The sequence below is a fragment of the Megalobrama amblycephala genome, linkage group LG12 (assembly GCF_018812025.1).
Source record: "Megalobrama amblycephala isolate DHTTF-2021 linkage group LG12, ASM1881202v1, whole genome shotgun sequence".
Classification (NCBI taxonomy): Eukaryota; Metazoa; Chordata; class Actinopteri; order Cypriniformes; family Xenocyprididae; genus Megalobrama; species Megalobrama amblycephala.
The window spans coordinates 32,616,637-32,643,556 of NC_063055.1; the positions used below are offsets into that span (position 1 = coordinate 32,616,637).

At 36.0% G+C, this 26,920-nt stretch overlaps 2 protein-coding genes across 17 annotated transcripts in view; both read right to left on the reverse strand.

Annotated features, from left to right (window-relative positions):
* ddx51 (DEAD (Asp-Glu-Ala-Asp) box polypeptide 51) lies at positions 1–14,982 on the reverse strand. Of its 2 annotated transcripts, none has more exons than XM_048210673.1 (16): positions 14,752–14,982; positions 13,996–14,318; positions 11,946–12,136; positions 11,710–11,860; positions 11,398–11,543; positions 10,576–10,647; positions 10,378–10,484; positions 8,941–9,049; positions 7,199–7,341; positions 6,145–6,322; positions 5,936–6,051; positions 4,742–4,858; positions 2,731–2,832; positions 2,570–2,633; positions 1,614–1,748; positions 1–158 (listed from the first exon to the last, which is right to left on the reverse strand). In XM_048210673.1, exons 1-16 carry the CDS (start codon positions 14,772–14,774, stop codon positions 132–134), a joined length of 2,004 nt encoding a protein of 667 aa, XP_048066630.1. In that variant the 5' UTR covers positions 14,775–14,982; the 3' UTR covers positions 1–131. The 2 variants fall into 2 exon arrangements, with proteins under 2 accessions (XP_048066630.1, XP_048066631.1); XM_048210674.1 differs by having other exon boundaries at positions 11,946–12,094; positions 14,752–14,981.
* A 4,244-nt stretch (positions 14,983–19,226) lies between these two features.
* Positions 19,227–26,920, reverse strand: part of aak1a (AP2 associated kinase 1a) — a 72,984-nt gene continuing 65,290 nt past the window's right edge. For 6 of the 15 annotated variants that reach the window (XM_048210680.1, XM_048210678.1, XM_048210685.1 and 3 more), the window contains one exon: positions 19,228–20,697. In XM_048210680.1, the coding sequence (XP_048066637.1) occupies positions 19,916–20,697 (782 nt within the window). In that variant the 3' untranslated portion in view covers positions 19,228–19,915. Of the gene's footprint in view, positions 20,698–25,024; positions 26,798–26,920 lie in introns of those variants that run through there. The other 9 variants (XM_048210682.1, XM_048210677.1, XM_048210681.1 and 6 more) reach the window with 4 other exon arrangements.

Consider the following 26,920-nt stretch of genomic DNA (forward strand, 5'->3'; position numbering starts at 1 on the left):
TCAAGTCTTTTCACATTTTATTAAAAACATTTGTAGCTCATTGTACATTATATTTCAGAAATTGTGTTGAGAAACAAGGTTTGAAATCATTCTTCAAAGGCAAACAGATGTACAGCTCAGTCAATTCCTGCTCAGAAACGCTTCCTCGCTTTTTCCTCCTTAAAAACAAAGATATACCAACATTATTACATTAAATCTAAAAGTACACACAAAAAAAAAAAATCATGTTAAGTTTACGGTAAAAAACAACAACAAAACAAGGCAGCTGTTGTGGTTGCCAAAAAACATATGGTGACAATATTTCTGGTATTGTACAATGGCATATTGGTGCCTGTATATATTCTATAACTTTTATAACCAAAATCTGCTTTTCAACCTAAAACAGAAAGCCACATGATGAATCAAAGTTCATTATGAGTGGCCTGTCCATAAAACATGGATAGTACATTAGACAGATGCCCCTAAACACGAGACACTAAAATAATACAATAAACATTAACCAAAGAACTCAATAAAATGTAACACAAAACACCCTAATGAACATTTACTAATAACAAAAATGAGAAAAATTATTGAAAATTATTGAAAATATAATCATTTCATGTCTTTTTACTGTTTTTCACAGTAAATTATACAACAATTCATACCTTTTAATTCCATAAACCATACATTTTACAGTATTTTACAGTAAAATTGCATACACTTATGTTGAAGTTAAACCATTTACAGTTTATAACTATATATGGTAAGATAACATAGTTAACCAATTAACAGGTTTTTACTGTAACATTTTTAGTCTTTTTCTGTAGAATTTGAGGTAGCGAAACACCGTGCATCATTGTAATTCAATTTTGAATTTAAGGATGTAGAATTAAAATGGAACGAAATTCACGCAACTCCTAGTTTAGTGTAGTTTTTAATACATTTGATCAGTATCATTTAACCATAAACATTAAGATAATAATAACAAACAATGTTTTAAATGTCGCCTACAGAAATTTAGTTAATTAACTTTAATTTTATGGACAATCATCCCCCCAGAATTTATCATAAAGCCTTCAAATGGAGCCAAATATTAATATATTTCAGTAGTTTTTGATTTGATGTTATTATTTCAAAATTTAACTTTGTTATCTGAAAATGTGGTGCTGTATTAAATTATATAATTTCAAATCGACAGTAATGAATTTAATATATTTCTGATTAAAATATTTCTAAAATATAAAACATAGAGACTAAATGAGCAAAATCAATCAAAATTAAATACAGAAACAAATGAACTTTTAATTAATGAAAAATTAGTTATATTTTGCCACAAATCTCATTATGAACTAATGAGATTCCCCAAGTGGCTTTGTGTTGTGATTTCTCTGAACAGCAATTTAGTAAATCCATATTCCTGTTAGTCCAATGTATAATCAGACTCATGAATTAGGAGGATTAAAGGATTCTTAGATTCCCTACTGATAAAAACTTGCATAATTCAGGCTCCCCAGACAAACATTAAACCTTGTCCAACAGTAAAAGCACTTCTGTAATCCAGGAATAGGTTTAATCCATGTCTGGAAAACTTGCCAATAAGGTCTCAGACAGCTCTGAAGCTTTGCTTTTACCTTCACAGCTATGCCCAGCTCAGCCAGTGCTTGCTCATAGCGAGCCTCCATGCCTTTAAGATTTTCTGGTTGAACAAGCTGCCTCTTTATGCCAGGACTGCCAGCATCTGATACCATCTTTAAAAACCTTGTTTCCTGAAAGATGAACCAAGACTAAAGGTATTGAAGCACAATTTTATGACAATCAGTTAGACCCTGTTTCCACCTGGTTTTAAGATGCGTTCTGGTTGATCGGATCACGAGTGGACGACACTAAATACAGGTGTTAACAGGGTTTAAAATGTTTTGAGCCGAAAAAGCATTTGACCGGACTGCTTTCGTAGTGTAAACACTCATGTGGTTGAATGAGTTCGAACAGTCACTAAAGACCACCTGCTCTCCACCCACTGACCTAATGCGTAAACATTATGGGAAGCGTGCTAGACAGGAATTAAACTTTGTTGGCTGAAGACCCAAGTTTGGTTTGAAGACGAAAAATGTACCAAACACAATGTTCTCTCACCATTCCTGATTTCTAACATATGCTCACAGCATTTGGCGTGATCTTGCGGCTGTCAGAGCAGAAACGAAAGCTGCTGCTCTGTGTATGTTTTTCCATCATCTCAGAATGCATTCATATGTAAATTGCGTGAGCTTATTTTGTCCATTAGATCGAAAGATCTGAAAAAGCCCATATGTTTACCCACACATAGACCCTCCCCTCGAAGAAATCAGGACAGAAGTGGATGAAAGTGGACAAAAGAGAAATGGGTATGTGTCTCCCTCGTCTACTTGTGATCCGAGCGACCAAAATGCATCTTAAAACCAGGTGGAAACAGGGCAAAAGAGAAACTTATCACAGTCACTCATTAATTATTTATTTGTACATGTAAATTGGTTTTTGCTAAGATTTGCTAATTGACTGAAACAACAAACAACCAAATCATCAATAATTCAAGTTATGACAAAAACCTGACCTGCACTTTTAAAAGGAAGGTGAACGCCAACCCAGCTTTCCCTGCTCTCGCTGTTCTGCCCACCCTGCAAATGAAAATGCATTAAAGGTGTGATATGTAAATCATAATCCTGAAATCAAATCAATGGATTTATTGGATTTTTATTGTAATATTTGACTTGCCTGTGAATGTATGTTCGGACGTATTGAGGAGCATCATAATTAATGACACATTTTACGCCATTGATATCAATGCCCCTGGCAGCAGCATCTGTGCTTATCAACCTAAAATGAAAAACATCACCATTGTTCATCATTACAGCCACACAGAATATATTTATGTATGTAGGTATGTATACATACATACATACATATTATATATACATACATATATTATATTATATACAGTATCTCACAGAAGTGAGTACACCCCTCACATTTTTGTAAATATTTTATTATATCTTTTCATGTGACAACACTGAAGAAATGACACTTTGCTACAATGTAAAGTAGTGAGTGTACAGCTTGTATAACAGTGTAAATTTGCTGTCTCCTTAAAATAACTCAACACACAGCCATTAATGTCTAAACCGCTGGCCACAAAATTGAGTACAGCCCTAAGTGAAAATGACAAAATTGGGCCCAATTAGCCATTTTCTCTCCCCGGTGTCATGTGACTCGTTAGAGTGTTACAAGGTCTCAGGTGTGAATGGGGAGCAGGTGTGTTAAATTTCAAGGTGTTATCGCTCTCACTCTCTCATACTGGTCACTGGAAGTTCAACATGGCACCTCATGGCAAAGAACTCTCTGAGGATCTGAATTGTTGCTCTACATAAAGATGGCGTGGGCTATAAGAAGATTGCCAAGACCCTGAAACTGAGCTGCAGCACGGTGGCCAAGACCATACAGTTGTTTAACAGGACAGGTTCCACTCAGAACAGGCCTCACCATGGTCGACCAAAGAAGTTGAGTGCACATGCTCAGCGTCATATCCAGAGGTTGTGTTCGGGAAATAGACGTAGGGCTGCCAGCATTGCTGCAGAGGTTGATGGGGTTGATGGGGTTGGTGGGGTGGGGTGGGGGGGTTCAGCCTGTCAGTGCTCAGACCATACGCTGCACACTGCATCAAATTGGTCTGCATGGCTGTCATCCCAGAAGGAAGCCTCTTCTAAAGATGATGCACAAGCAAGCCCATAAACAGTTTGCTGAAGACAAGCAGACTAAGGACAATGGATTACTGGAACTATGTCCTGTGGTCTGATGAGACCAAGATAAACTTACTTGGTTCAGATAGTGTCAAGTGTGTGTGGCGGCAACCAAGTAAGGAGTACAAAGACAAGTGTGTCTTGCCTACAGTCAGGCATGGTGGTGGGAATGTCATGGTCTGGGGCTGCATGAGTGCTGCACTGGGGAGCTACAGTTCATTGAGGGAACCATGAATGAGCAGAGCATGATCCCCTCCCTTTGGAGACTGGGCGCAGGGCAGTATTCCAACATGATAACGACACCAAACACACCTCCATGACAACCACTGCCTTGCTAAAGAAGCTGAGGGTAAAGGTGATGGACTGGCCAAGCATGTCTCCAGACCTAAACCCTATTGAGCATCTGTGGGGCATCCTCAAACGAAAGGTGGAGGAGCGCAAGGTCTCTAACATCCACCAGCTCTGTGATGTTGTCATGGAGGAGTGGAAGAGGACTCCAGTGACAACCTGTGAAGCTCTGGTGAACTCCATGACCAAGAGGGTTAAGGCAGTGCTGGAAAATAATGGTGGCCACACAAAATATTGACACTTTGGACCCAATTTGGACATTTTCACTTAGGGGTGTAAAATTTGCAAATTTACACTGTTATATAAGCTGTACACTCACTACTTTACATTGTAGCAAAGTGTAATTTCTTCAGTGTTGTCACATGAAAAGATATAATTAAAAATTAAAAATATTTACAAAAATGTGAGGGGTGTACTCACTTCTGTGAGATACTGTATATAAAACAGCCTCGACCAGTTGAAGGATAGACATGAAACTTTTCTTTTAATTCTTTTAAATAAACAAAATAAAATTGCATAAATTATTCTTGAAATGATTCTTCTCCCTATTTAAAGGGATACACACACACACACACATATACATATATATATATATATATACACATATATATATATATATTTGTACATTAAGGCATACGTACAGTGGGATCTTCCCTTCCTCAAAGTCTTTCAGTGTTCTTTGTCGTTCACTTGGGCTCAGTCTAGAGGAAAACTCAGCCACTTCCACACCGCCAAACAGCTTCACCAGCAAATAAAGTCTAATTAGACAAAAATACAGTAGTTTTACGTTCAGTTGATCACAGCTAAGACCCAAGTTTCTGCACATATTTGTTACTAATTTCATTGTGTACACCATCTAATCTGTGTGGTTAGGTTTCTTTGATGTGAAGAATCTTTGTGAATTGTTCATGATTAATAATTCACTCTGATATTAAAAGGAATTATCTCGGGGGCTCCTTCAGACTCCTCCAAAAATGACTAGGGAGCCTCTGGCTTCTAAAATACCCATACATATTGAATTTACTACCTAAGATTTAAAAAAAAAAGCAAAAAAGAAATTAATACTTTTATTTGGAAAGGATGCATTAAATTCAAAGCGACAAAAGTGGGAAGTGACAGTTAAGTATTTTACATTGGCACAAGTTACAGATCTGAAGGATACTGAAGTAATGATGCTGAAAATCCAGCATGGCATCGCAGTAATAAATTACTGTTTACATATATATTCAAATAGATAACATTTTAAATTGTAATAATATTTAAAATATGTAAATAATATTTAAAATAATATTTTTAAATAAATATTTAAAATATATTCAATAGAATATTTGAAATTGAATATTTAATATTTTACAAAATTACAATATTAGTTTTTACTGTATTTTTAATGTGCATAAGAGACTTTGAAAACATTTTAAATAATCTTACAGACCCCGAACTATAAACGGTAGTGTATATGTGTAAATCATAATAAAAATCGACATATACTGTATGGCATATTGCCGAATAAGCAACAATATTTATCAAAATATTATACTAAAGTAATTAATGTAATGTAATGAATGTCATGGTGGGACATCAATAAACACTTAACTAGTGACGTAAAAAAAAATTGCTAAATCGATTCAGTTAAATGGACAGATTGAAAGGATTGATTGGTGAATATTAACCAGATTTTCAGTTCTACTGCCAGTGCCGACTAGATTTCTATTTATTCATTGCTGCAAGTTTTTGTTTTTTAAATTTACAACTATTTTAGTCACAGCCTGGAGCCCTGTGTATAAATATGTTAGTCATACATCTGCATCGTGCTGGAGCTTAAAATCCATCATTACCGGTGTGCTCCTTCTCTGGAGTTTGTGAAGCACAAAGCAGGACTGAACTTGAGCCGAAGTAGGAAGTGAAGGATGATGAGCGGTTTGTTGCTTTGGTTGCAGGAGACGTAATACTCCTGCATAAGACATTCCAATATGTTAAAGGTGTGCAAAGGAGAACTGTACCAGTGTATCTGATTACAAAATTTAGGAAATGTTGTTAAACTCACAGAGAGGCCCTGAGGAAAGTTAAATGTGTCCTGGCTTTGTGTGGGGGTCTCTGAAAAGGTGTGTGTGGAACGGAAGAGTCGAGGCTGGTGCAGATCCAGCAGTTGTAGTTTCTCAGGGTTTTGTGTGAGGGTGGCGGAAAACAGCAACTTCTGCAGAGGAATCTGCGGTGGAGACAAACTGACATACAAACAAACAGTCATAAATATTGAGCTCAGTCACAGCAGTGTTTCCCACAGAATTCTGTGAGACTACGGGGAGTGGACCTCGACTGGGGCATTATTATTTATAATACATTATTATTATTTGTATTGTTGTAGTTATCATCATTATTATTATTCTTAAGACAGTTATATAGTACTTTTTTAAAACAAATGCACTGTAAAATAAATGTAAATGAAACATATATTTCAAAATAAGTATATTAATTATTATTTTATTTTACACTACAGAGGTAAAATTTCTTCACTTCCAAGAGTTAAATCCTCAAGCTTTTATTTTGGTGAAAACAGTAGGGAGACCTTTCAGTTTATGTGAAAGCAGGTTTACAAATGCTTCTCATTACAAATCTAGTGAAATGCTGTAATTGCATTACATCAAAATATGAAAAAGCGTAACTGGCGTGTGTTAAACTCGCAGCACATGCAGAGATGGAGTGAGCTGCTCTAAAAGACTTGGAAAACACCAGATCATGAGCTGAATTAAAAGGGCACAAAAACCAGCCATGTTGTGATTTCAAATTTAGTTTGATTGACAGATGCTTTGCCAAAGCAATGGCACAAAACACAATGTTAGAGACCTTTTATGTATAAATGAGGGGTGCAAATATTCTTTTGAGACAGAATTGATTGCGGTAGGCCACCAGAGGCTTGGTAATTAATGGGAAATACAGGTCACATGTTCTAGTTGTGACAGGTGTATTACTGAGTGTTTGAGCAAGACCCAGGTTACTCAAAAGTTTAACGTTAAGGTATGCACAGACACCATCGAACTGATAGTGTGAGTGGAATTGAAAATCTTTGTTCTAACTAATGGATAAAGAAGATGACATCCTACCTTGCCACTGTGATTGGTCCAGGCAGTATTCTTCTGAAGAAAGACGTCTGTGTGTCACCTGGGTTTCTGTATACTGCTTTAGTCACCTGACTGAGCCAGGACTGATGCATGCTGTCAATCATCCTGTCTGCCTCATCAATAATCTACAAAATACACATTATAAACACACTTTCTATACAGAAGATGGAAGAATACTGTGATAGAGAAAAGTGACGCGTAAAACAAAATTAATACACAAATGAAAGCAAATGCCTCTTTTTTGGACAAACATTACCACAATTCTTAATGTATAAACCCCATTTTTTTTCCTGACAAGTAGTTTGACTTTAATATCATGTATTGTTTTGTATTAAATGTTATTAAAATCTTAAATGTAAAAAAATACTGTTTAAAAAGTTGTTAAAGTTTTTTTTTTTTTTTTAAGTTTTTTTTTTACAAGTTTTTTAAAGTTCATAAGTCTCTTATGCTCACCAAGCCTACATTTATTTGATGAAAAATAGTGAACACAGTAATATTGTGAAATATTATTACTCTCCTCCTATAAACTCTCCTCATCCCTAGCTCCTATTGTCTGTGGGGTTCATTCAGGGGCTGATTCTCTTTAATCGATATATGCTTCCCCTTGGAAATATTATCAGGAAACACAATATTTCCTTTCATTTGTATGCTGCTGAAAAAGAGCTATATCTTCCTCTGAAATCTGGTGATTCTATTTAGCCTTTGCTGGACTGTCCTGATGTAAAATGTCGTTGGCAAATAACCTACTCCAAATTAATGACAAAACAGAGATAATAATCTTTGGTCCCCCTTAATCTAAATACGGTCTTGTCAATAAACTTGTCCTTCCTCAATCCTCATTTTTTATTCCTCAATACTCACAGTTTAATGTGTTCTTGCTTAAAGGGTTAGTTCACCCAAAAATGAAAATAATGTCATTTATTACTCACCCTCATGTCGTTCCACACCAGTAAGACCTTCATTCATCTTCAGAACACAAATTAAGATATTTGATAAAATCCGATGGCTCAGGGAGGCCTCTATTGAGAGCAAAGCCACCGAACCTCTCAAGATCCATAAAGGTACTAAAAACATATTTAAATCAGTTCATGTGAGTTCAAGTATTCAACGAGAATACTTTTTGTGTGCCAAAAAAACCCCAAAATAATGACTTTTCAACAATATCTCGTGATGGATGATAACAAAACACTGCTTCTGAGCTTTACGAATCTTTTGTTTCGAATCAGTGATTCGGATTTCTGCTGAAATCACATGACTTTGGTGCTCCGAACCACTGATTCGATTCGTAAAGCTCAGAAGCAGTGTTTTGAAAATCGCTCAAAAATATTCTCATCGCTTTATAATATTAAGGTAAAACCACTGAACTCACATGAACTGATTTAAATATGTTTTTAGTACCTTTATGGATCTTGAGAGGTTCGGTTGCTTTGCTCTCTATGCAGGGCTCACTGAGCCACCAGATTTTAACAAAAATATCTTAATTTGTGTTCCGAAGATGAACGAAGGTCTTACGGGTGTGGAACGGCATGAGGGTAAGTGATAAATGACATTATTTTAATTTCTGGGTGAACTAACCCTTTAATAAAGGTATTAAAATGTTCAAAATTTATATGCCAAAATATCTGCCAAAAGTTATTTTTAGGAGTATACTAGCATTTAGATAACCTCAAAGCTAACAGAAACTAATTCAGAGTATGGGTTACTATACTTAGCCTTAGACTCACCAGGAATCGTAGGTGTTGTAGACTGAAGTTGTCATTTTTGTTGATGTGATCCACTAGTCGGCCCGGCGTGGCCACAACGATATCTGCCAAACTGTGGCTAACACCTCCCCTACACAAAGATGCAAATAGTTTAACTGAAGTTAGTACTTACTTGTAGTTACACCTACTCTGGGTGGTCATTAGTCACATATTTTAAGTGAGTCGAAGCATCTATTGTTATCCTACTCCATGAGTAGAGCTGCACGATTTTAATCATTAAAAGTTTGTGATCTCAATTCAAACATCCACACAATCTCATTCCTAAATGACAATGATTTGCCTGTTTATTAATGGTGCCCTAGAATCAAAAACTGAATTTATCTTGGCATAGTTGAATAACAAGAGTTCAGTACATGGAAAAGACATACGTTGAGTTTCAAACTCCATTGTTTCCTCCTTCTTATATAAATCTCATTTGTTTAAAAGACCTCCGGAAAACAGACAAATCTCAACATAACACCGACTGTTACGTAACAGTCGGGATCATTAATATGTATGACCCCAATATTTGCATATGCCAGCCCATGTTCAAGGCATTACACAAGGGCAGGCAGTATTAACATCTGGATCTGTGCACAGCTGAATCATCAGACTAGGTAAGCAAGCAAGAACAATAGCGAAAAATGGCAGATGGAGCAATAATAACTGACATGATCCATGATAACATAATATTTTTAGTGATATTTGTAAATTGTGTTTCTAAATGTTTCGTTAGCATGTTGCTAATGTACTGTTAAATGTGGTTAAAGTTACCATCGTTTATTACTGTATTCACGGAGACAAAAGCCGTCACTATTTTAATTTTTAAACACTTGCAGTCTGTATAATTCATAAACACAACTATATAAACACTGATGCCTACGGTAGTGGGCCCCCTTTTAAAAGCTTTCAATAGCTTCTTTGGGGTTTCCCTTTTTACACACATTAAGTTTTCTTAATTATTGTTAATTTTGTCTTTAAAATGATGAAGTGTGTGAAATAAAAATAAATAAATAAATAAAATATTGACCAAATAGAGCAAATCACATTTTGAAAGGAATTTGGCGCTTCAAATAATGATTGTATCAATTACATCATTACGCATCTAGGTGCCGAGTCCACAAGTGACTGTTAAAACATGTATTTGTCATTGAATCATTCATTCAAGAGATTTGTTCAAAAACGTTGATTCATCCACTAATCAAACAAGCAAAGTATTTATGAGTGAGTCATTGAATCATTCATTCAAACCGATTTTTAAAAAAAGAATTAAAATAGACTGCAGCAATTAACATTCCATCATAACCTCTAGTAAATTACATGTTATTTTGTTTAGTGGTCTGTTCAGAATCGTGGGAGAATCGTGACCTCTAATTGAAACAAATAAGCAGCTCTATCAGTGAGCCTACAAACACTCACCTGCTTTCAGAGAGCGCTGCTCGCTCTGCAGCAAATGATTTCTGGCCTGCGATTATGACCACCTTTAGACTGCTGCCCTCAGTGTATGTGCTAAACACCTTTGACACCTGTGGGGTTGGAATCAAGGATGAACAATGAACATAGGCAGTTATGTAGATAATTATTTGATAAATAATCAACGATTAAAAAAATCATTACCTGTTGAGCTAACTCCTTGGTGGGTAGAACAGCGAGTGCACGGACCTCACACACCACACGCTTGGACAATGCCTGCGTTAGCAAACACACACACACACACACATATACAGTGCTGGGTAGATTGCTTACAAATTGTAGTCAGTTACTGACTCCAAATTACATGACAAAAATTTTAGTTAGTAATGTAATCTGTTACATTACACATTTTAGGTAATGTAATTTGACTACTTTTAGATAATACTTATCTATAACACAATGTTAATGTTTAACTGTATTTTGATTAAATAAATGCTGCCTTGGATTAGGGCTGCACGATTAATCGCATGCTATTCTCACGCGCATTTCGTCAGTAAAGCCGGTTCCCTGATTACCGCTAAATCACCATCACCTGCTTTCAAATGAAGCGGCATTTAATAGACGGAGCCGTAGGTCACTGAAAAGCCACGCAATATCGCGTTCATATCGCAGATGAATCGCCTGCGATAATGAACGCGATATTGCGTGGCTTGTCCGTGAACTACGGCTCCGTCTATTAAAAGGCGCTCCGTTTAAAAACAGGTGATGGCGATTTAGCGGTAATCAGGGAACCGGCTTTACTGACGAAATGCGCGTGAGAATAGCATGCGATTAATCGTGCAGCCCTACCTTGGATAATAATAATAATGTTCTTGACAGGTTTCATGACAAAAATCCAAAACATAAAACAATGGGGCGCGTCAATTTGTCAGAGCACATGTGCAAACTACTAAGTCACTAAGTTCCAATGCCAATATTTTGGAGAAATAAATAAAAATGCATTCTAATGCAATTCATTGTTTGTACCTGAATAACAGGTATGACGAACGCCAATGTCTTTCCACTTCCAGTAGGTGCAGAAACACAGATGTCTCTGGGCCTGTAGCCACCAGGACCCAGCAGCAGCCCTGAGCTCACACTTTCTAGAATGGCAGGGATGACCTCAGATTGAACTGAAAAACACAAACACAGCACAGCACTAGCAACGTCAAGGTCATGGGTTCTTGATCAGATGTGAACACTAATTGAAGTTACTACAGTAGATGAAAGATGATGGCAAATTCATAAATGTAGAACAGAATTAAATAAAGTTATTCTTGTCAGAGCTGATGTACTTACCTGGAAAGAAGCTCTGTATTCCATTAGCCTCTAATTTCTTCAGCAATATCGGACAGATGCCTGGCACCTGACTGATGGGAATGAGGTTATTCTTCATGTCCCTCTGAATGACGTCAGGCTGGGCCAACCACTGAGGCAATACTCTTCTGACCTGCAATTGTGCAAAAACAGTTGTTTACAAGACATAACCCTCAATACAGTTACACTCAGAACTTAAAGATATTTTCCCATGCTACCTTTTGCACCGTCTTCTCTTTGAATCCTCCCAGGATGTGGAAAGCGGTCTGGGAGGTGCTGCTTCCTGTCTCTGCTTGGATCTGATCGATCTGAGGGTCCACAGCTTTTTCAGTCTTCTTACTTTCCTCTGGGTCACTTTCAGTTGTTTCTGTGATTTCTACAAACTTCTTATTATCCAATTCATTATCTCCTAAAATCAATGATACATTTCTGTATAAAGCAATTTCCACAAAAACGGAGTTCGAAATCTTAATAAAGTCTTTTATTCCCCAACAAATGCTCAGTTAAAAGAGGTGATTAAAAGGTTTAGTTCACTTCTGAATTAAAATTTTCTGATAATTTACTCACCCCCATGTCATCCAAGATGTTCATGCCTTTCTTTCTTCAGTCGAAAAGAAATGAAGGTTTTTGAGGAAAACATTCCAGGATTTTTATCCATATAGTGGACTTCACCAGGGTACAAGTTGAAGGTCCAAATTACAGTTTCAGTGCAGCTTCAAAGGGTCTTATCTAGTGAAAAGATTGGTCATTTTCTAAAAAAAAAAAAAATAAAAATGTATATACTTTTTAACCACAAATGCTCATCTTGCACTTCTCTGCAATCTGCCACGCATTACGTAATCACTTTGGAAAGGTCATGTGTGAAGTAGGCAGAAGTACCGTGGCAGGGTGAAAAACTCCATCTCATTTTCTCCTCCAACTTCAAAATCATCCAAAAAATATTGTTTTACCTTTTTTTTTGTAAAGGGCATTTGACTTAGTCTTTCCACGTTTGCTTTGTAAACACTGGATCTGTACTTTCAACTACGTCACACGTGACCTTTCCAACGAGATTATGCCATGTGTGGTGCATCGCAGAGGTAGTGCAAGACAAGCATTTATGGTTAAAAAGTACATATATTTTTATAGATTTTTTTGTTTTTTTGAAAATGACCAATCGTTTCGCTAGACAAGACCCTTTTATTCCTCATCTGGGATCGTGTAGAGCCCTTTGAATCTGCACTGAAACTGCAATTTGAACCTTCAACCCGTTGAACCCCAGTGAAGTCCACTATATGGAGAATAATCCTGGAATGTTTTCCTCAAAAACCTTAATTTCTTTTCAACTAAAGAATGAAAGACATGTACATCTTGGATGACATGGGGGTGAGTAAATTATCAGGAAAATTTCAGTTAGAAGTGAACTAATCCTTTAACTATCAAAAAAAATTTTTTTAGCCCATATCAGAAGTTTAAATTAAATGCCATATGAGCTATTTTATTTTCTATTGTTTAATTTTATTAATATTTTATATGAGGTTTGCAATTTTTGTAACCCTGCTACCAAAATTAGAGTTTAAAACAGTTGCCCTGATTTTTAGACCCTGATTTTTGTGATTTTTTTTTTAATGACACTGACAAATAAATAGTAAGCAGACACAACAACAAAAAACAATATGGTAGAACTGGTAACAGGGTTGCAAATTTCCTTTGTAGGCATTTTGGAAATGTTTTGATTTGTAGCCACTGAAATATGTGTATTTTATTTAAATAAAGAAAAAAAAATAATTCTTACAATAACTTTGGTAACTGGGTTGAGTATTTGAGCTTGATAAATAGAATAAAACACTAAATTAGTGTAAAAATTGAGAAAATGTAATATTATTTACTTGTCTTATTGTTATGCTGCAAAAAAAGATCCAAATTATATAATTTCTTGAGTATATCAAAATTTTATGTATGTTCAGTTTATTAATGCAGGAAAGTCAATGCAGTAACAGGGTTGCAAAAAATGTGGTATACAGCTAAATATAATATTTTGGCATAATATGATATGCCAAATTTTGAAATGTCATATTCATAGCTACTTTTCAATGTTCATTTTAATATAATGTTAGATAATAGTTTATCTAACATATTTGGGAACATGGGATTTATGGCTTTATTGTTTTAAAAAAAGCAATGGAATACCCTATTTGTTCTAAAAAGTGGCAAAATGTTTTAAGCACACCAAACCAACAAGATCGACTAGTTTAAAAACAATCAAAGATAGTAGTAAGTCAGCATTACCTGTATTGACACTCTCATTTTCATTGGACACTGTTTTAAGTTTTTTGTGTTTTTTCTTCTTTTTAGTTGAACTGGCAGCTTCATCATCAAGATCAGTTTTTTTAACATTGTCAGTTTTCTTTGTTTTATGCTGCACTCCGTCAGCCTCTTGCCGTTTTCTTTTCTTTTGTTCTTTATCACTCTGATGGTGGTCTTTATCTTCTTCAGCCGTGTTTGAGACGCTCTGCTGTTCTCTGGCTTTGACCTGCTCCTGAAGTTTAGCCAGCAAAGCACTGGATCGAGACTCTCTGCTAGATTCACAGTCCTCCTCCTCCCCTAAATACCTGATCACAGGTAACACATCAATAGACAGAGGGTCACACCAGATGATGGGTTGATGACATAACTTTTTTCAACACAGATTTTAGGTTAAATTAGATCAATGTTTAATTGAAACGCCATATTTTGTCCTCGTTTTATATTAATGTGTATGTTTTTCATTCTTTAATTCACCAATTTACTTGAATAGCTCTGCAATGAGAAACTCATTTAAAAAATATAAATACTTAATGAAGTCACATAATTATACAATTAGTAATTTCAGATGAAGTGTAAAGATAAACAGAGAATCATATGCCAGACTATACAACTGAGAGTGAGAGTCATTACTTATGATTAAACTGGTCAAATAATTTACTCTAAGAAGTTCTGTGCCAGTTAACTAAATGTGCAGCGAACAACATATACTTTAATGTAATATAATATACATAACGTTACCTATTTATCATAAATAGCGCCATAGTGACTCCTGGCTCGTGTCAGCGCCACGTAGACCTTTATTTCACTCACTTACAATTATGATAACTGTCTGTATTCATGCACAGCTTTCATAAACGAAAAATTAAAGCGTACAGTGTACAGTTCTGTTGACCATGTGGGATCATGATCCTCCCGAGAACTGTTTTGCAGTCGCGAAGTGATGACGTAGCGAACCCTCACAGAAATAACAGGAGAGCAGAACGGCGATAGTCATGATACCATCTCTGATGATACTGGTCGCTGGTTACCACAGACGTAGTTTTTAAATGTTTCAATAATTTTTCTATTCTAAATCTTCGCTGTTTATCATTATTTACAAATCTAGATCGTGTTGTAAGTGGAACCAAAGACTATAGCCTAATGTAAAGGACCAATCACATTTGTTTGTGATTACTGAATAAGTATTTCAGTCATTTTTGTTGATTACTGGTGTTTAGTATAAAAATACCGATAACAATCATTTGAAAACTGACTGCGGCCGAAGAAAGGGACTTTTGGTGCGGCTCCTGAGCCGTCGAGCGCCCCCTGGAGGAAGAAGTACACAAAAACAGTAGGTAACAATATGTTCGCTCAATTAGAGCGCTAGATGGCAGTGTTTATTCTTTTTCTTTGATTAATGTCTTGATAAATTAACTAAAGGATTAGTTCACTGTAGAATGAAAATTACACCGTACCCATGATTTACTCACCCTCAAGCCATCCTAGGTGTATGACTTTCTTCTTTCTGATGAACACAATTGGAGTTAAATTAATAATCACCCTGATGCTCCTAAGCTTTATAATGGCAGTGAACGGAAACCACCTGTTTGAAACTCAAAGTGCATCCATCATAAACGTACTCCACACGGCGCCGGGGGGTTAATAAAGGCCTTCTGAAGCAAAGCGATGCATTTGTGTGAGAAAAATATCCATATTTAACAAGTTATAAAGTAAAATATCTAGCTCCCGCCAAACCGCCTTCCGTATTCAACTTCCGTGCACCGCAATTATAAAGCTTTGGAGCATCACGGTGATTATTAATAACTCCGTCTGTATCGTTTGAAAGAATAAAGTCATACACTAGGATAGCTTGAGGGTGAGTAATCATGTGGTAATGTTCATTTTAAAATGAACTAATCCTCTAAAGTTTACAAACACTCAACACTGAACTAACAGGGGTGTGTTTCCCAAAAGCATCGTTAGTCAACTATGGTCGAACGTTCCGTCGTTATTAACCCTTACGAAAATTAACCATGGTTTTATTACGAATAAAACCAAAAAACATCGTTACTATAGTTAAAAGCATGGTAACCACAAATTAACCATAGTTTTATTACACTAACCATAGTTTAACCATGGTATTTGTAGTAAAACGGAGGTTATACAAATGGTAATCAATCAGGCAAAAAAGTAACTACACTTTCAATGTAATAAAACCATGGTTAATAGTTCAACGATTCTGTGTTTCCCGAAACCATAGTCCAACCTTTTGTAGTCTATGGTTCCAACGAATATTCGCAAAAGTTGTGTGGTGGAACGACAAAAAAGCAGAATTACTTCTCAGACATGTCCGTAATTGTAACAAAAATAAATAAATAAATAATTAATTAATTAAAATCTGGAATGACTAGAGTTGATTTCTTTCACGACACATTGTACTGTGGTAGTTAAGCAGCAAGTTAATGTCTATTGTATATTACAAGCATACACACACACATACAGTATCTCACAGAAGTGAGTACACCCCTCACATTTTGTAAATATTTTATTATATCTTTTCATGAAATGACACTTTGCTAACATGTAAAGTAGTGAGTGTACAGCTTGTATAACAGTGTAAATTTGCTGTCCCCTCAAAATAACTCAACACACAGCCATTAATGTCTAAACCGCTGGCCACAAAAGTGAGTACACCCCTAAGTAAAAATGTCAAAATTGGGCACAAAGTGTCAATATTTTGTGTGGCCACCATTATTTTCCAGCAATTTGGACATATTTTAACTTAGGGGTGTACTCACTTTTGTGGCCAGCAGTTTAGACATTAATGGCTGTGTGTTGAGTTATTTTGAGGGGACAGCAAATTTACACTGTTATACAAGCTGTACACTCACTACTTTACATTGCAGCAAAGTGTCATTTCTTCAGTAATGTCACATGAAAAGATATAATAAAATATTTACAAAATGTGAGGGGTGTACTCACTTCTGTGAGATACTGTATATATATTTAGAAATATTTTGGAAATATGAAAAAGAGTATTTTTTTTTTTTTACTACTGAGTAACCTATGAAATGTACTACTCCTACTAATAATTATTATTTAATACATATTATTTAGTTATATAGGCTTATATAATAAATAAAAAAATAATAATAAATCAATACAATGACACCTTTTAAACACATTTCATTTATTACATAGAGATTCTACACCAGTGAGTGTTTTGCATAACTCAAGTATTTCCAAAAGAGAAGTGCTTCCAAATTCATTCAAGGCCACCAAACAATCATGGCTGTTTCAACATTAAACATAAAAAATATGAACAATCCCCAGTCTCACACTCATATAAAACACCTTTCCACAAAGAGCAACGTGGATACACACCTAAAATTCACCCTATATAATATAAACTACACCTTATAACTCTTAGTGTCATAGTGAAAAAGTGTATGATGCACATGTGTATATTAACAACACCCTTAATGCCTCAGTTTACACATTTGCATTTATGGGATGAAATGCTAAGGCGGCAAATGAAGAACGACAATTGTATTGAAAATCTACACAAGCAAAAGTTACGCGTTTCATGGGTTGGGACTGAATTTGCGCATACTGCATTTAATAAGAGATTGAGTGGATATTGTGAACAGCAGAGATAACAGCATCTTGGTACTCGAGCTGCCTGTTAAAAACATAATAAAGGGAATGTGCAGTGTTTATTGATAGCTAGAAAATAGTATAGAAACATTCTATTACAGTTGTGTGCAATATAATCCAGCATCAATTGGATTTAACGTCCAGCTGTATAATATGAGCCCAACACTAATGTGCTAAATGAAAAACATCATTAGATTGTATTAAATACTGTACACTAGCACTGCTCTTCCATAAACACTGTGCACGAGATCAGCTATTGCTCATTCAATATTTAGAGCTTATGTCTGCTTGCTTTTCATTGGCTTTCATGCTAAACATGATTATTAGGAAAATACTCAGTTGGAGCAAACTCTTATTAAGGGTCAAAATGAAAAAAAGGGTGATTTAACATATGGATAATTTAAAAGGTTATTGAAAAATAGATTTTAAAACTATTATATATAATTTCATAATTGCAATACATCCAGGTTTTCACAAGCATAAGTTTCAGTGAAAATGTGACAATGTGATGCTTTCCCCATTCAGATGTGCAAATGTAACATACTTAGAGCTATAATGATGAATCTGACAGAAATAACCTGTTTTCTTTTCATTGTAACATTATTTAAATTAAGCATGTTTAGACAGCAAAATAAATCTATAATATACTATTTAAAATATTAAGTACATTTATAAAGTATACATGATAGTAGTATTGAATTTATGCTGATTTTAATTAAATAAAACAATAAAAGTGCAGTAAAAATTTATTACTGTATTTTTTTTTTTTACATTACAGTAATATGAATGGAAAAAATTGTCATGAAAATAATGTTACAATTCAAAAATATTAAAGGATTAGTTCACTTTGAAATGAAAATTAGCCCAAGCTTTACTCACCCTCAAGCCATCATAGGTGTATATGACTTTCTTCTTTCTGATGAACATAATTGCAGAAATATTAATAAATATCGTGATGCATCTGAGCTTTATAATGGCAGTGATAGTATGAGAGTATGAAGCTGAACAAAGTGCATCCATCCACATCCATCCATCATAAATATGTGCTCCACACAGCTTCGGGGGGTTAATAAAGGCCTTCTGAAGCGAATCGATGCGTTTGTGTAAAATAAATATCCATATTTAACAAGTTATGAAGTAAAATATCTAGCTTCTGCCAGACCACCTTCCACATACAAGTTACGAAGAAAGTGTAACTGGCGTCGCGTCAATTACACTTTTTTCCGTAAGTTTAATAGGGAAGGCGTAGGATGTAGCGGAAGCTTTGTGAACTGCAAGAGGTTTACACTTTCTGCGTATGTTAAATACAGAAGGCGGTCTGGCGGAAGCTCGATATTCGACTTTATAACTTGTTTAAATATGGATTTTTTTTTTACACAAACACATTGCTTCGCATCAGAAGGCCTTTATTAACACTCTGGAGCCGTGTGGAGCACATATTTATGATGTATGGATGTGGATGGAAGCACTTTCTTCAGCTCATACCTATTGATCCCTATCACTGCCATTATAGAGCTTGGATGCTTCAGGATATTTATTAATATTTCTCAGATTGCCTTCGCCAGAAAGAAGAAAGTCATATACACCTAGGATGGCTTGAGTGTGAGTAAAGCTTGGGCTAATTTTCATTTCAAAGTGAACTAATCCTTTAATGATGCTTAAAACCTGTTTTCTTTTGCATTTGGGGTAAAATGTGAATTCTTCACGAAAGGGGAAAAATAATTCAATTATTTTCACAGCCCAATGTTGGCTGATAACCTTTTGTGTGTGTGTTTGAGAGACAAAATCAACTAATTAAATCGGTTTTATTTATCATAAATTTTTGGGACAGGATGTTTCCTGTTTTTATTATGATGTGTGCGACTCTGCCAGATCTGAGCCTTTACAAAACAGCCTGGCATGCCATGATAGTAGAAGTACCATCGGTAAGCAGAATAATACAAACATTTAATAGTGGGAATAATTCTTTAAGCTCATGCTCATAATAGAAAACGATCCAACATGTTTGCTAAGCAACACCCCAATTCAGTTTTTCTGTGGACGTGGTACATAAACAGTACAGAAATTAAGTTTGACAGCATGAGAATGACCTGAGGTAGCAAAAGATGTCACACAATCAAATGTTTACCCAGAGATAGACAGCCAGAGGCCATTAATGTGCTTCATTCTCAAATATATTACACTCAGGATACAGCATTTTATAATGCTAAGCTCAAAACTTTTTAAGGGGCGATAGTACTACGGTGTGGTTTCAGATGCCATTCTCTTAGCGTTTATCATGATGGCCTTTAAGGTGGAAGGGCGCCGAGACAAACGGGTCACCAGAAGCCACATCAGACGTCAGATTGTGATGATGCTCACCGCTCGGTTTGTGCTCAGGGTCTGTGTTCACGGGTCCTTCGTAGTGTCTGGAATACTTTGAAAGTGCCTGGGGTCTAAAGGGCAGAGGCGTCACTTGGCCGAGGATGCTCTGGTCAAGGGAAGAACCTGGATGGGGGTGTAAAAATCTCTGCTGGGCCGCAGGATTGGTGTAAACCATTCCAGAAGTTTCCTTCTTCCTACCAAAGGGGGCTTGGAGAAAAATATCAGGCTGTTGAGGCTGAGCTGGCGGACGAAGAAAAGGCGCATTGGTGAATACATCTCCATCGCTGTCAGCGTCTTGTCCAATCCGAAATGGAGCTTTGGAGAAGATATCGACGCCTGGATCTGCACCTGAATGTTGGGCTTGTGACACCAGCTGTGGCGAGTGGTTCTGAGGGTGGACAGAAACCAGAGAGGACTGGTTTTCAACTGGTACCTCGGATTCGGAAGACATCTGGAGGTTTCTCGAAGATGCAGGGCTTTGGTCATCATCGTCATCCGAGTCTTGAAGTAATGGTCGAGAACCACTGCAGTCCAGACTTGGAGTTTCTTCTCCACTCACCTGTGACCTTCCCTCTTCTTTTTCTCCATCGTCTTCATCACTGGAATGAAAGCAGTCCTCCACAGGGTCTTCAACATCCCCTCCCTCTAAAAGCATTCCATATCCATCACTCTTCCTTCTGGCTTCTGCAAAACAGAAAACCGTAAAAAGAAAATTGATAGTTAGTGACATTTTCGGAAAAACTCTACAGTATGTATTCAATAGCAGGAGAATCATTATGGACAATTTAATGATTGTGACCAAAAAGTATTTTGTCGTTCTGTAGATCTACAGAATGAAAAACAAAAGGTTGAAACAACCTGAATCCTCTACTGTTGCAGCCTGTATCAGGACAATGACATTACTGTGCCTCCTCTATCGGACAGTTCACCCAAAAATGAAAATTCTGAATCATTTACTCACCATCATGTCATTCCAAGCCTGTATGACTTTCTTTCTCCCGCTGACCACAAAAGGAGGAACTTTGAATTCTGCACTGGTGTTTTTTGAATGAATGCGGACTGGAGAGTTCAAGCTTCAAAAAGGAATCAAGTCTACTGAAGCCATACAGTCACTTTGTGTGAGCAACAGATTAAGCCAAATTTAAGTCATTATTCCATGAAAATCTGGACATCCAACATAGATACCATTAGGAGATCAAGTTCATGAGAAGTACAGATGACAATCATTCTTTGGAGTCAGATCTTTTCAATTGGCTGACCCAGTTCACAAAACCAGTCTGAATGATTCGTTCACAAGTCAGACTGATTCTTGAGTTCATCTCACTGCCTCAAAGAACCAGTCACAGCAGTTCAAGAGTTAACAGCCCACTGAAGAGGAAGACTGTTAATTTGATCTCTTTGGCCTTGTTTCTACCTGGTATTTAGATGCGTTTTGGTCGATCGGATCACAAGTGGATGAGGGAGACACATACCCGTTCACACTTGGTGTTTTAATCCGTCTCTTTTGTCCACTTTCAACCACTTCTGTCCTGATTTCTTCAAGGGGAGGGTTTATGGGCAGGTAAACATGGGCTTTTTCAGATCTTTCGATTTAATGGACAAAATAAGCTTATGTAAGAAATTTACATATGAATGCTACCGGAGACAACAGAAAAACATACAGAGAGCAGCAGCTTTCGTTTCTGCTTTGATTGAATGCTGGAAATCTGGAATGGAGGGAGAACACTGTGCTTGGTATGTTTTTCGTCCTCAAACCAAACTTGGGTCTTCAGCCGACAAAGTTTAAATCCCGTCTGGCTAGCGCGCTTCCCATAATGTTTATGCATTAGGTCAGTAGGCGGAGAGTAGGCGGTCTATTGGGCTGTTCGAACCCATTCGACCACTTCATGAGCTTTTCCACGACGAAAGCAATCCGGTCAAATGCATTTTCGACTACCTCTGGAAGTGGTTGAAAGTGGACAAGCTCAAAACGTTTTACACCCCATTTACACCTGTATTTAGCGTTGTCCACTTGTGATCCAATCAACCAAAATGCATCTTAATACCAGTAACAGGACCTTTGTCACAAAAAAAACTATTATATGACTTAAGAAGACATTGAATCAAACCATGAGTCATATAAATTGTTGATAGTTTTATGATACTTTTTTCTGTTGTGAAACTTGAAGCTCCAGTCCCCATTCATTGTAATTCAATAAAATAAATTTAAAAAAAGGCCAGTATTGCTCAATTTCTCCTTCTGTGATCCACTCAAAGAAGAACATTAAACAGGTTTGGAACAATATGATGGTATGGAATGATGACAGAATTTACATTTTTGGGTGAACCAACCCTCAAGATGAGGATCTGTTTGTCAAATGTATGTTTAAATGGATAGTTCACCCCAAAAATGAAAAGTCTGTCATCATTTACTCACCCTCATGTCATTCCAAACCTGTACAATGTTCTTTTGCAGAAAACAAAAAAAAAATATTTTGAATAATGTTGTTAACCAAACCATTCACCATTGAATGGACAAAAACAAGCAGAGACATTCTCAAAATGTTCTACAGAAGACAAAAAGTTATAGAGGTTTGGAACAATGTGAGTAAATGCTAACAGAATTTACATTTTTTGGGGAGAACAAGTAAATAAAATGGGGGGAAAACAAATTATTCAGGAGCACTCCATTACACAAGATGGCTACACAATAAAGCAATAGAGCAATACAGGACAAATAAAGCACATTCTACTACAGTATAATCCACAGAGTGACTAACACCACAGGAAATACCATGAACAGTAAACATCTATAACAGCTACCACTGACAAACAACCTTGTTTCCACAAACTGTCACCCTTCATTTGAACACATTTCTGAGAAATGTCAGGTCAGAACATTTAAGTTCATAAACTAATAAACAGGAAGAGCAACTACTTTTTTTCCAGGACGGTCAATATAACAGGTAGGTTGAATGTGCGATATATATACAAACACTGACAGTCCTACATTTGTTTTTTGAAAGTTGTACTAGCAACGGACAAGGTTAATCAACTCACCAGTGCTGGAATTATAAAATGAATAAATGAAATACCCTAAAAAGAGCCATGGAAACAAGGAGGTTACAGAAAACACAATGACTGAACTGAGAGATCAGAGCAGAGACGTGATGCAAGTCTTACCTTTAGGATGAAGTAAATGGTTGGCATTAAATTCAGGATTAATACAGCAGTGCACTAAGATTTAGTTAAATTATTAGTGCTTACATCCTAACACACTGCAGAGGCATGGACAGTGTTGATTATCTGTGTAAAATGTGCTTTTGTTTGCATATATATATATATATATATATATATATATATATATATATATATATATATATATATATATGAGGCGGGATGTGGAAGCGCATTATTTGAGTGCAGATATGTATTGATTTGACAAAGATGAACATGTACAATGCGGAACAAAACCACTTAAGAAGTTGCCTTAAAGGGCAAGTTCAACCAAAAATGAAAGTTCTCTCATATTTTCTCACTCTCATGTTTTCTCACTCTCATCGAATGTTTTTTTTAAAAGATGTAATATAAGTCTAAGGTGTCCCCTGAATGTGTCTGTGAAGTTGCAGCTCAAAATACCCCATAGATTTTTTTTAATAATTTTTTTTAACTGCCTATTTTGAGGCATAATTAGAAATGCGCCGATTCAGGGCCGCGGCCCCTTTAATTGCTCACGCTCTCCGCCACCTCCTGAGCTCTGGACTCTATTATTGCATAAACAAAGTTCACACAGCTAATATAACCCTCAAAATGGATCTTTACAAAGTGTTCATCATGCAGCACGTCTAATCACGTAAGTATGGTATTTATTTGGATGTTTACATTTGATACTGAATGAGTTTGATAGTGCTCCGTGGCTAACGGCTAATGCTACACTGTTGGAGAGATTTATAAAGAATGAAGTTGTGTTTATGCATTATACAGACTGCAAGTGTTTAAAAATGAAAATAGTGACGGCTCTTGTCTCTGTGAATACAGTAAGAAACGATGGTAACTTTAACCTCATTTAACAGTACATTAGCAACATGCTAACGAAACATTTAGAAAGACAATTTACAAATATCACTAAAAATATCATGTTATCATGGATCATGTCAGTTATTATTGCTCCATCTTGACATTTTTCGCTGTTGTCCTTGCTTGCTTACCTAGTCTGATGATTCAGCTGTGCACAGATCCAGACGTTAATACTAGCTGCCCTTGTGTAATGCCTCGATCATGGGCTGGCATATGCAAATATTGGGGGCGTACATATTAATGATCCCGGCTGTTACGTAACAGTCGGAGTTATGTTGAGATTCGCCTTCGGAGGCGTTTTTAAACAAATGAGATTTATATAAGAAGGAGGAAACAATGGAGTTTGAAACTCACTGTATGTCATTTCCATGTACTGAACTCTTGTTATTCAACTATGCCAAGGTAAATTCAATTTTCAATTCGATGACACCTTTAATGTTGACTAACCTTTTTTCTGTGGAACATCAAAAAAAAAATGATATTTTTGTTCATACAATGGGAGTCAATGGTCACCAAAACTGTTTGGTTACCAACATTCTTCAAAATATCTTTAGTGTTTCACAGAAGAAAGAAAGTCATACAGGTTTGGAACGACATGAGGGTGAGTAAATGACAATTTTCATTTTGGGGTGAACTAACCCTTTAATAGTGAAAATTGGACCCTAAACTAAAGTGTTACCAAAATCCTTTGTAACATTATCAATATCTTTAATGTCATGTTTCAATTGAATGCATCCTTGCAAAAGTATTAATTTCTTAAAATTAAAAATAATTAAATAAATAAAAACCACTGACCTTAAACATTTGAACAATAGTGTAATGGAATTTAGATTAAAAAAAAAACTTCTCTAAAGGTGTGTGAAAGCAAAAACCAGCATTCATGATGTTTAGTCACCGCATTTGCATTTGAATGTGGCATGCCTGATATCTATGAACACAGACTAAGACACAACTATCTGTTCCCATTGACATTTTTATTTAATATCTTCCTTTTCAGAATTTTCATTGTCGCATAAAAACAGAAGGAATACGGCGCTCGATAACATGAAGAAAAAAGGATGAAGCGATGGCATTCCATTATAGATAAGACTTTTTTGTTGTTGTCATTATTTTCTCCTGACATGGGCTGTAATACACGCTACAACACAAAGACTTCAACGTCAGACTACTTAGCCACACCGCTAGGTGCATAAGAGTACTATGAGCACTACAGTCAGATTGCATAGGTCAGCCACATTAAAACAAGCAAAGGGAGGAAAAAGAAAAGAGAAACTGACAACAAAGAAAACATTCACTTAAACATAATATTGCCAACACACTCTCATGGTAATTTGTGACCATTTTACGCTTTGGCTAATTCGAAAGAATTCATACAGTCTCATTTGTGGGTTTTCGTGCGATCTGCTTACGTCCCAATGATGGTTAGGTTTAAACAATGCTATCTCACGACCAATTCATACATATTTACGACCTCACTCGTATGAATTCATATGATTTAGGGTTTTAGGGGATATGGTTTAGGGGCGAGGTTAGGAGTAGGTCATTCATACGAATTTGCCAACTCATAAAATACATACAATTTATAAAAAAAATGTACTAATTAGTATGAGTGAGGATTAGCCACCTCTTAAAATATGTACAAATTGCAGAGAGATCGGGTTGGTTTAAAGGTGGGGTGGACCGTCAGGCTTGTTTTATATTTTTCTAAAAATCGTGCGTTTCCATATGAATCACTCCGTACAAATTCACACGAAATCACCAACTCGTGAAATAGTTACGTATTCTCATGAGAATGGGTTGAATATTATTACACAACAATGTTCTACCGATGCAACATTTGTACAAGCTTTGGACAAAACAATGACTCAAAATAAAACAATACTCTTAGCATTTAACAAAAAACATTGAAGTACACTATAAGAAGTTACATCTCAAAATAAATAACCGTGTATTATTACTGCTTCCGCACATCTAATTATGAAAATTCAAACATCATACATATACATAAAGACATGTTTTCTTAAATTGAGCTGTTTTATGTTTGATATGTGTCTCTAAAATTTGACTTTGTAAAGATTTGTCAAGAGTCAGTGTCGACATGTCTGATATGTGCTGCCTAGACACTGGTATAACGTCAGCTTCAGGATAGTGATAGACCGATATATAGGCCAATATTTGACCATTCTGAGATATTGACATTTGTTGAAAAGTTCACTCAAAGGATAAGGTATTTCTGTTGTCAACTTTTTAGTGAATTTTGAGTGCATCTGGAGGTAAATAAGTGTTTATTTAATTTTAGTCATTTTAATGTCTCAATTTGTATTAATATCAGCTTTATATACACTCTTAGAAATAATGGTTCCAAAAGGTTTCCGCAGTGATGCCATGGAAGAACCAATTAGGATTCCCCAAAGAACCTTTCATTGAGCCAATCTCAATGAAAGGACTTGCTGTGAAAAAAAAAAAATGTTTTGGTGTTTTTCTTGGTGTGAAAAAAAAATCTTAAAAATCTTAAAAATCTAAAGAGTGCTTTTCCACTATAAAGAACCTTTTTATGCAATGGAAAGATTCCATGGATGTTAAAAGGTTCTTCATGGAACCATAAATGCCAATAAAGAACCTTCATTTTTAAGAGTGAAAGACCTGCTTTCTAGATGGAGGGTTCCCAAACTTTTTGTCCAATGAATTTCCGTCACTTCTCCATGACATTTCAAGTTGTCTGTGATTACTGGAAAGGATTTTTAAAAATTAGTTTGATTCAGACAATAGCAAATGAACCATTCAGGCTGATTTGTGAACTAGTTTGAACACTGTCTTTGGACATCACAATTAGTCTATAGAAGAGCAGTAT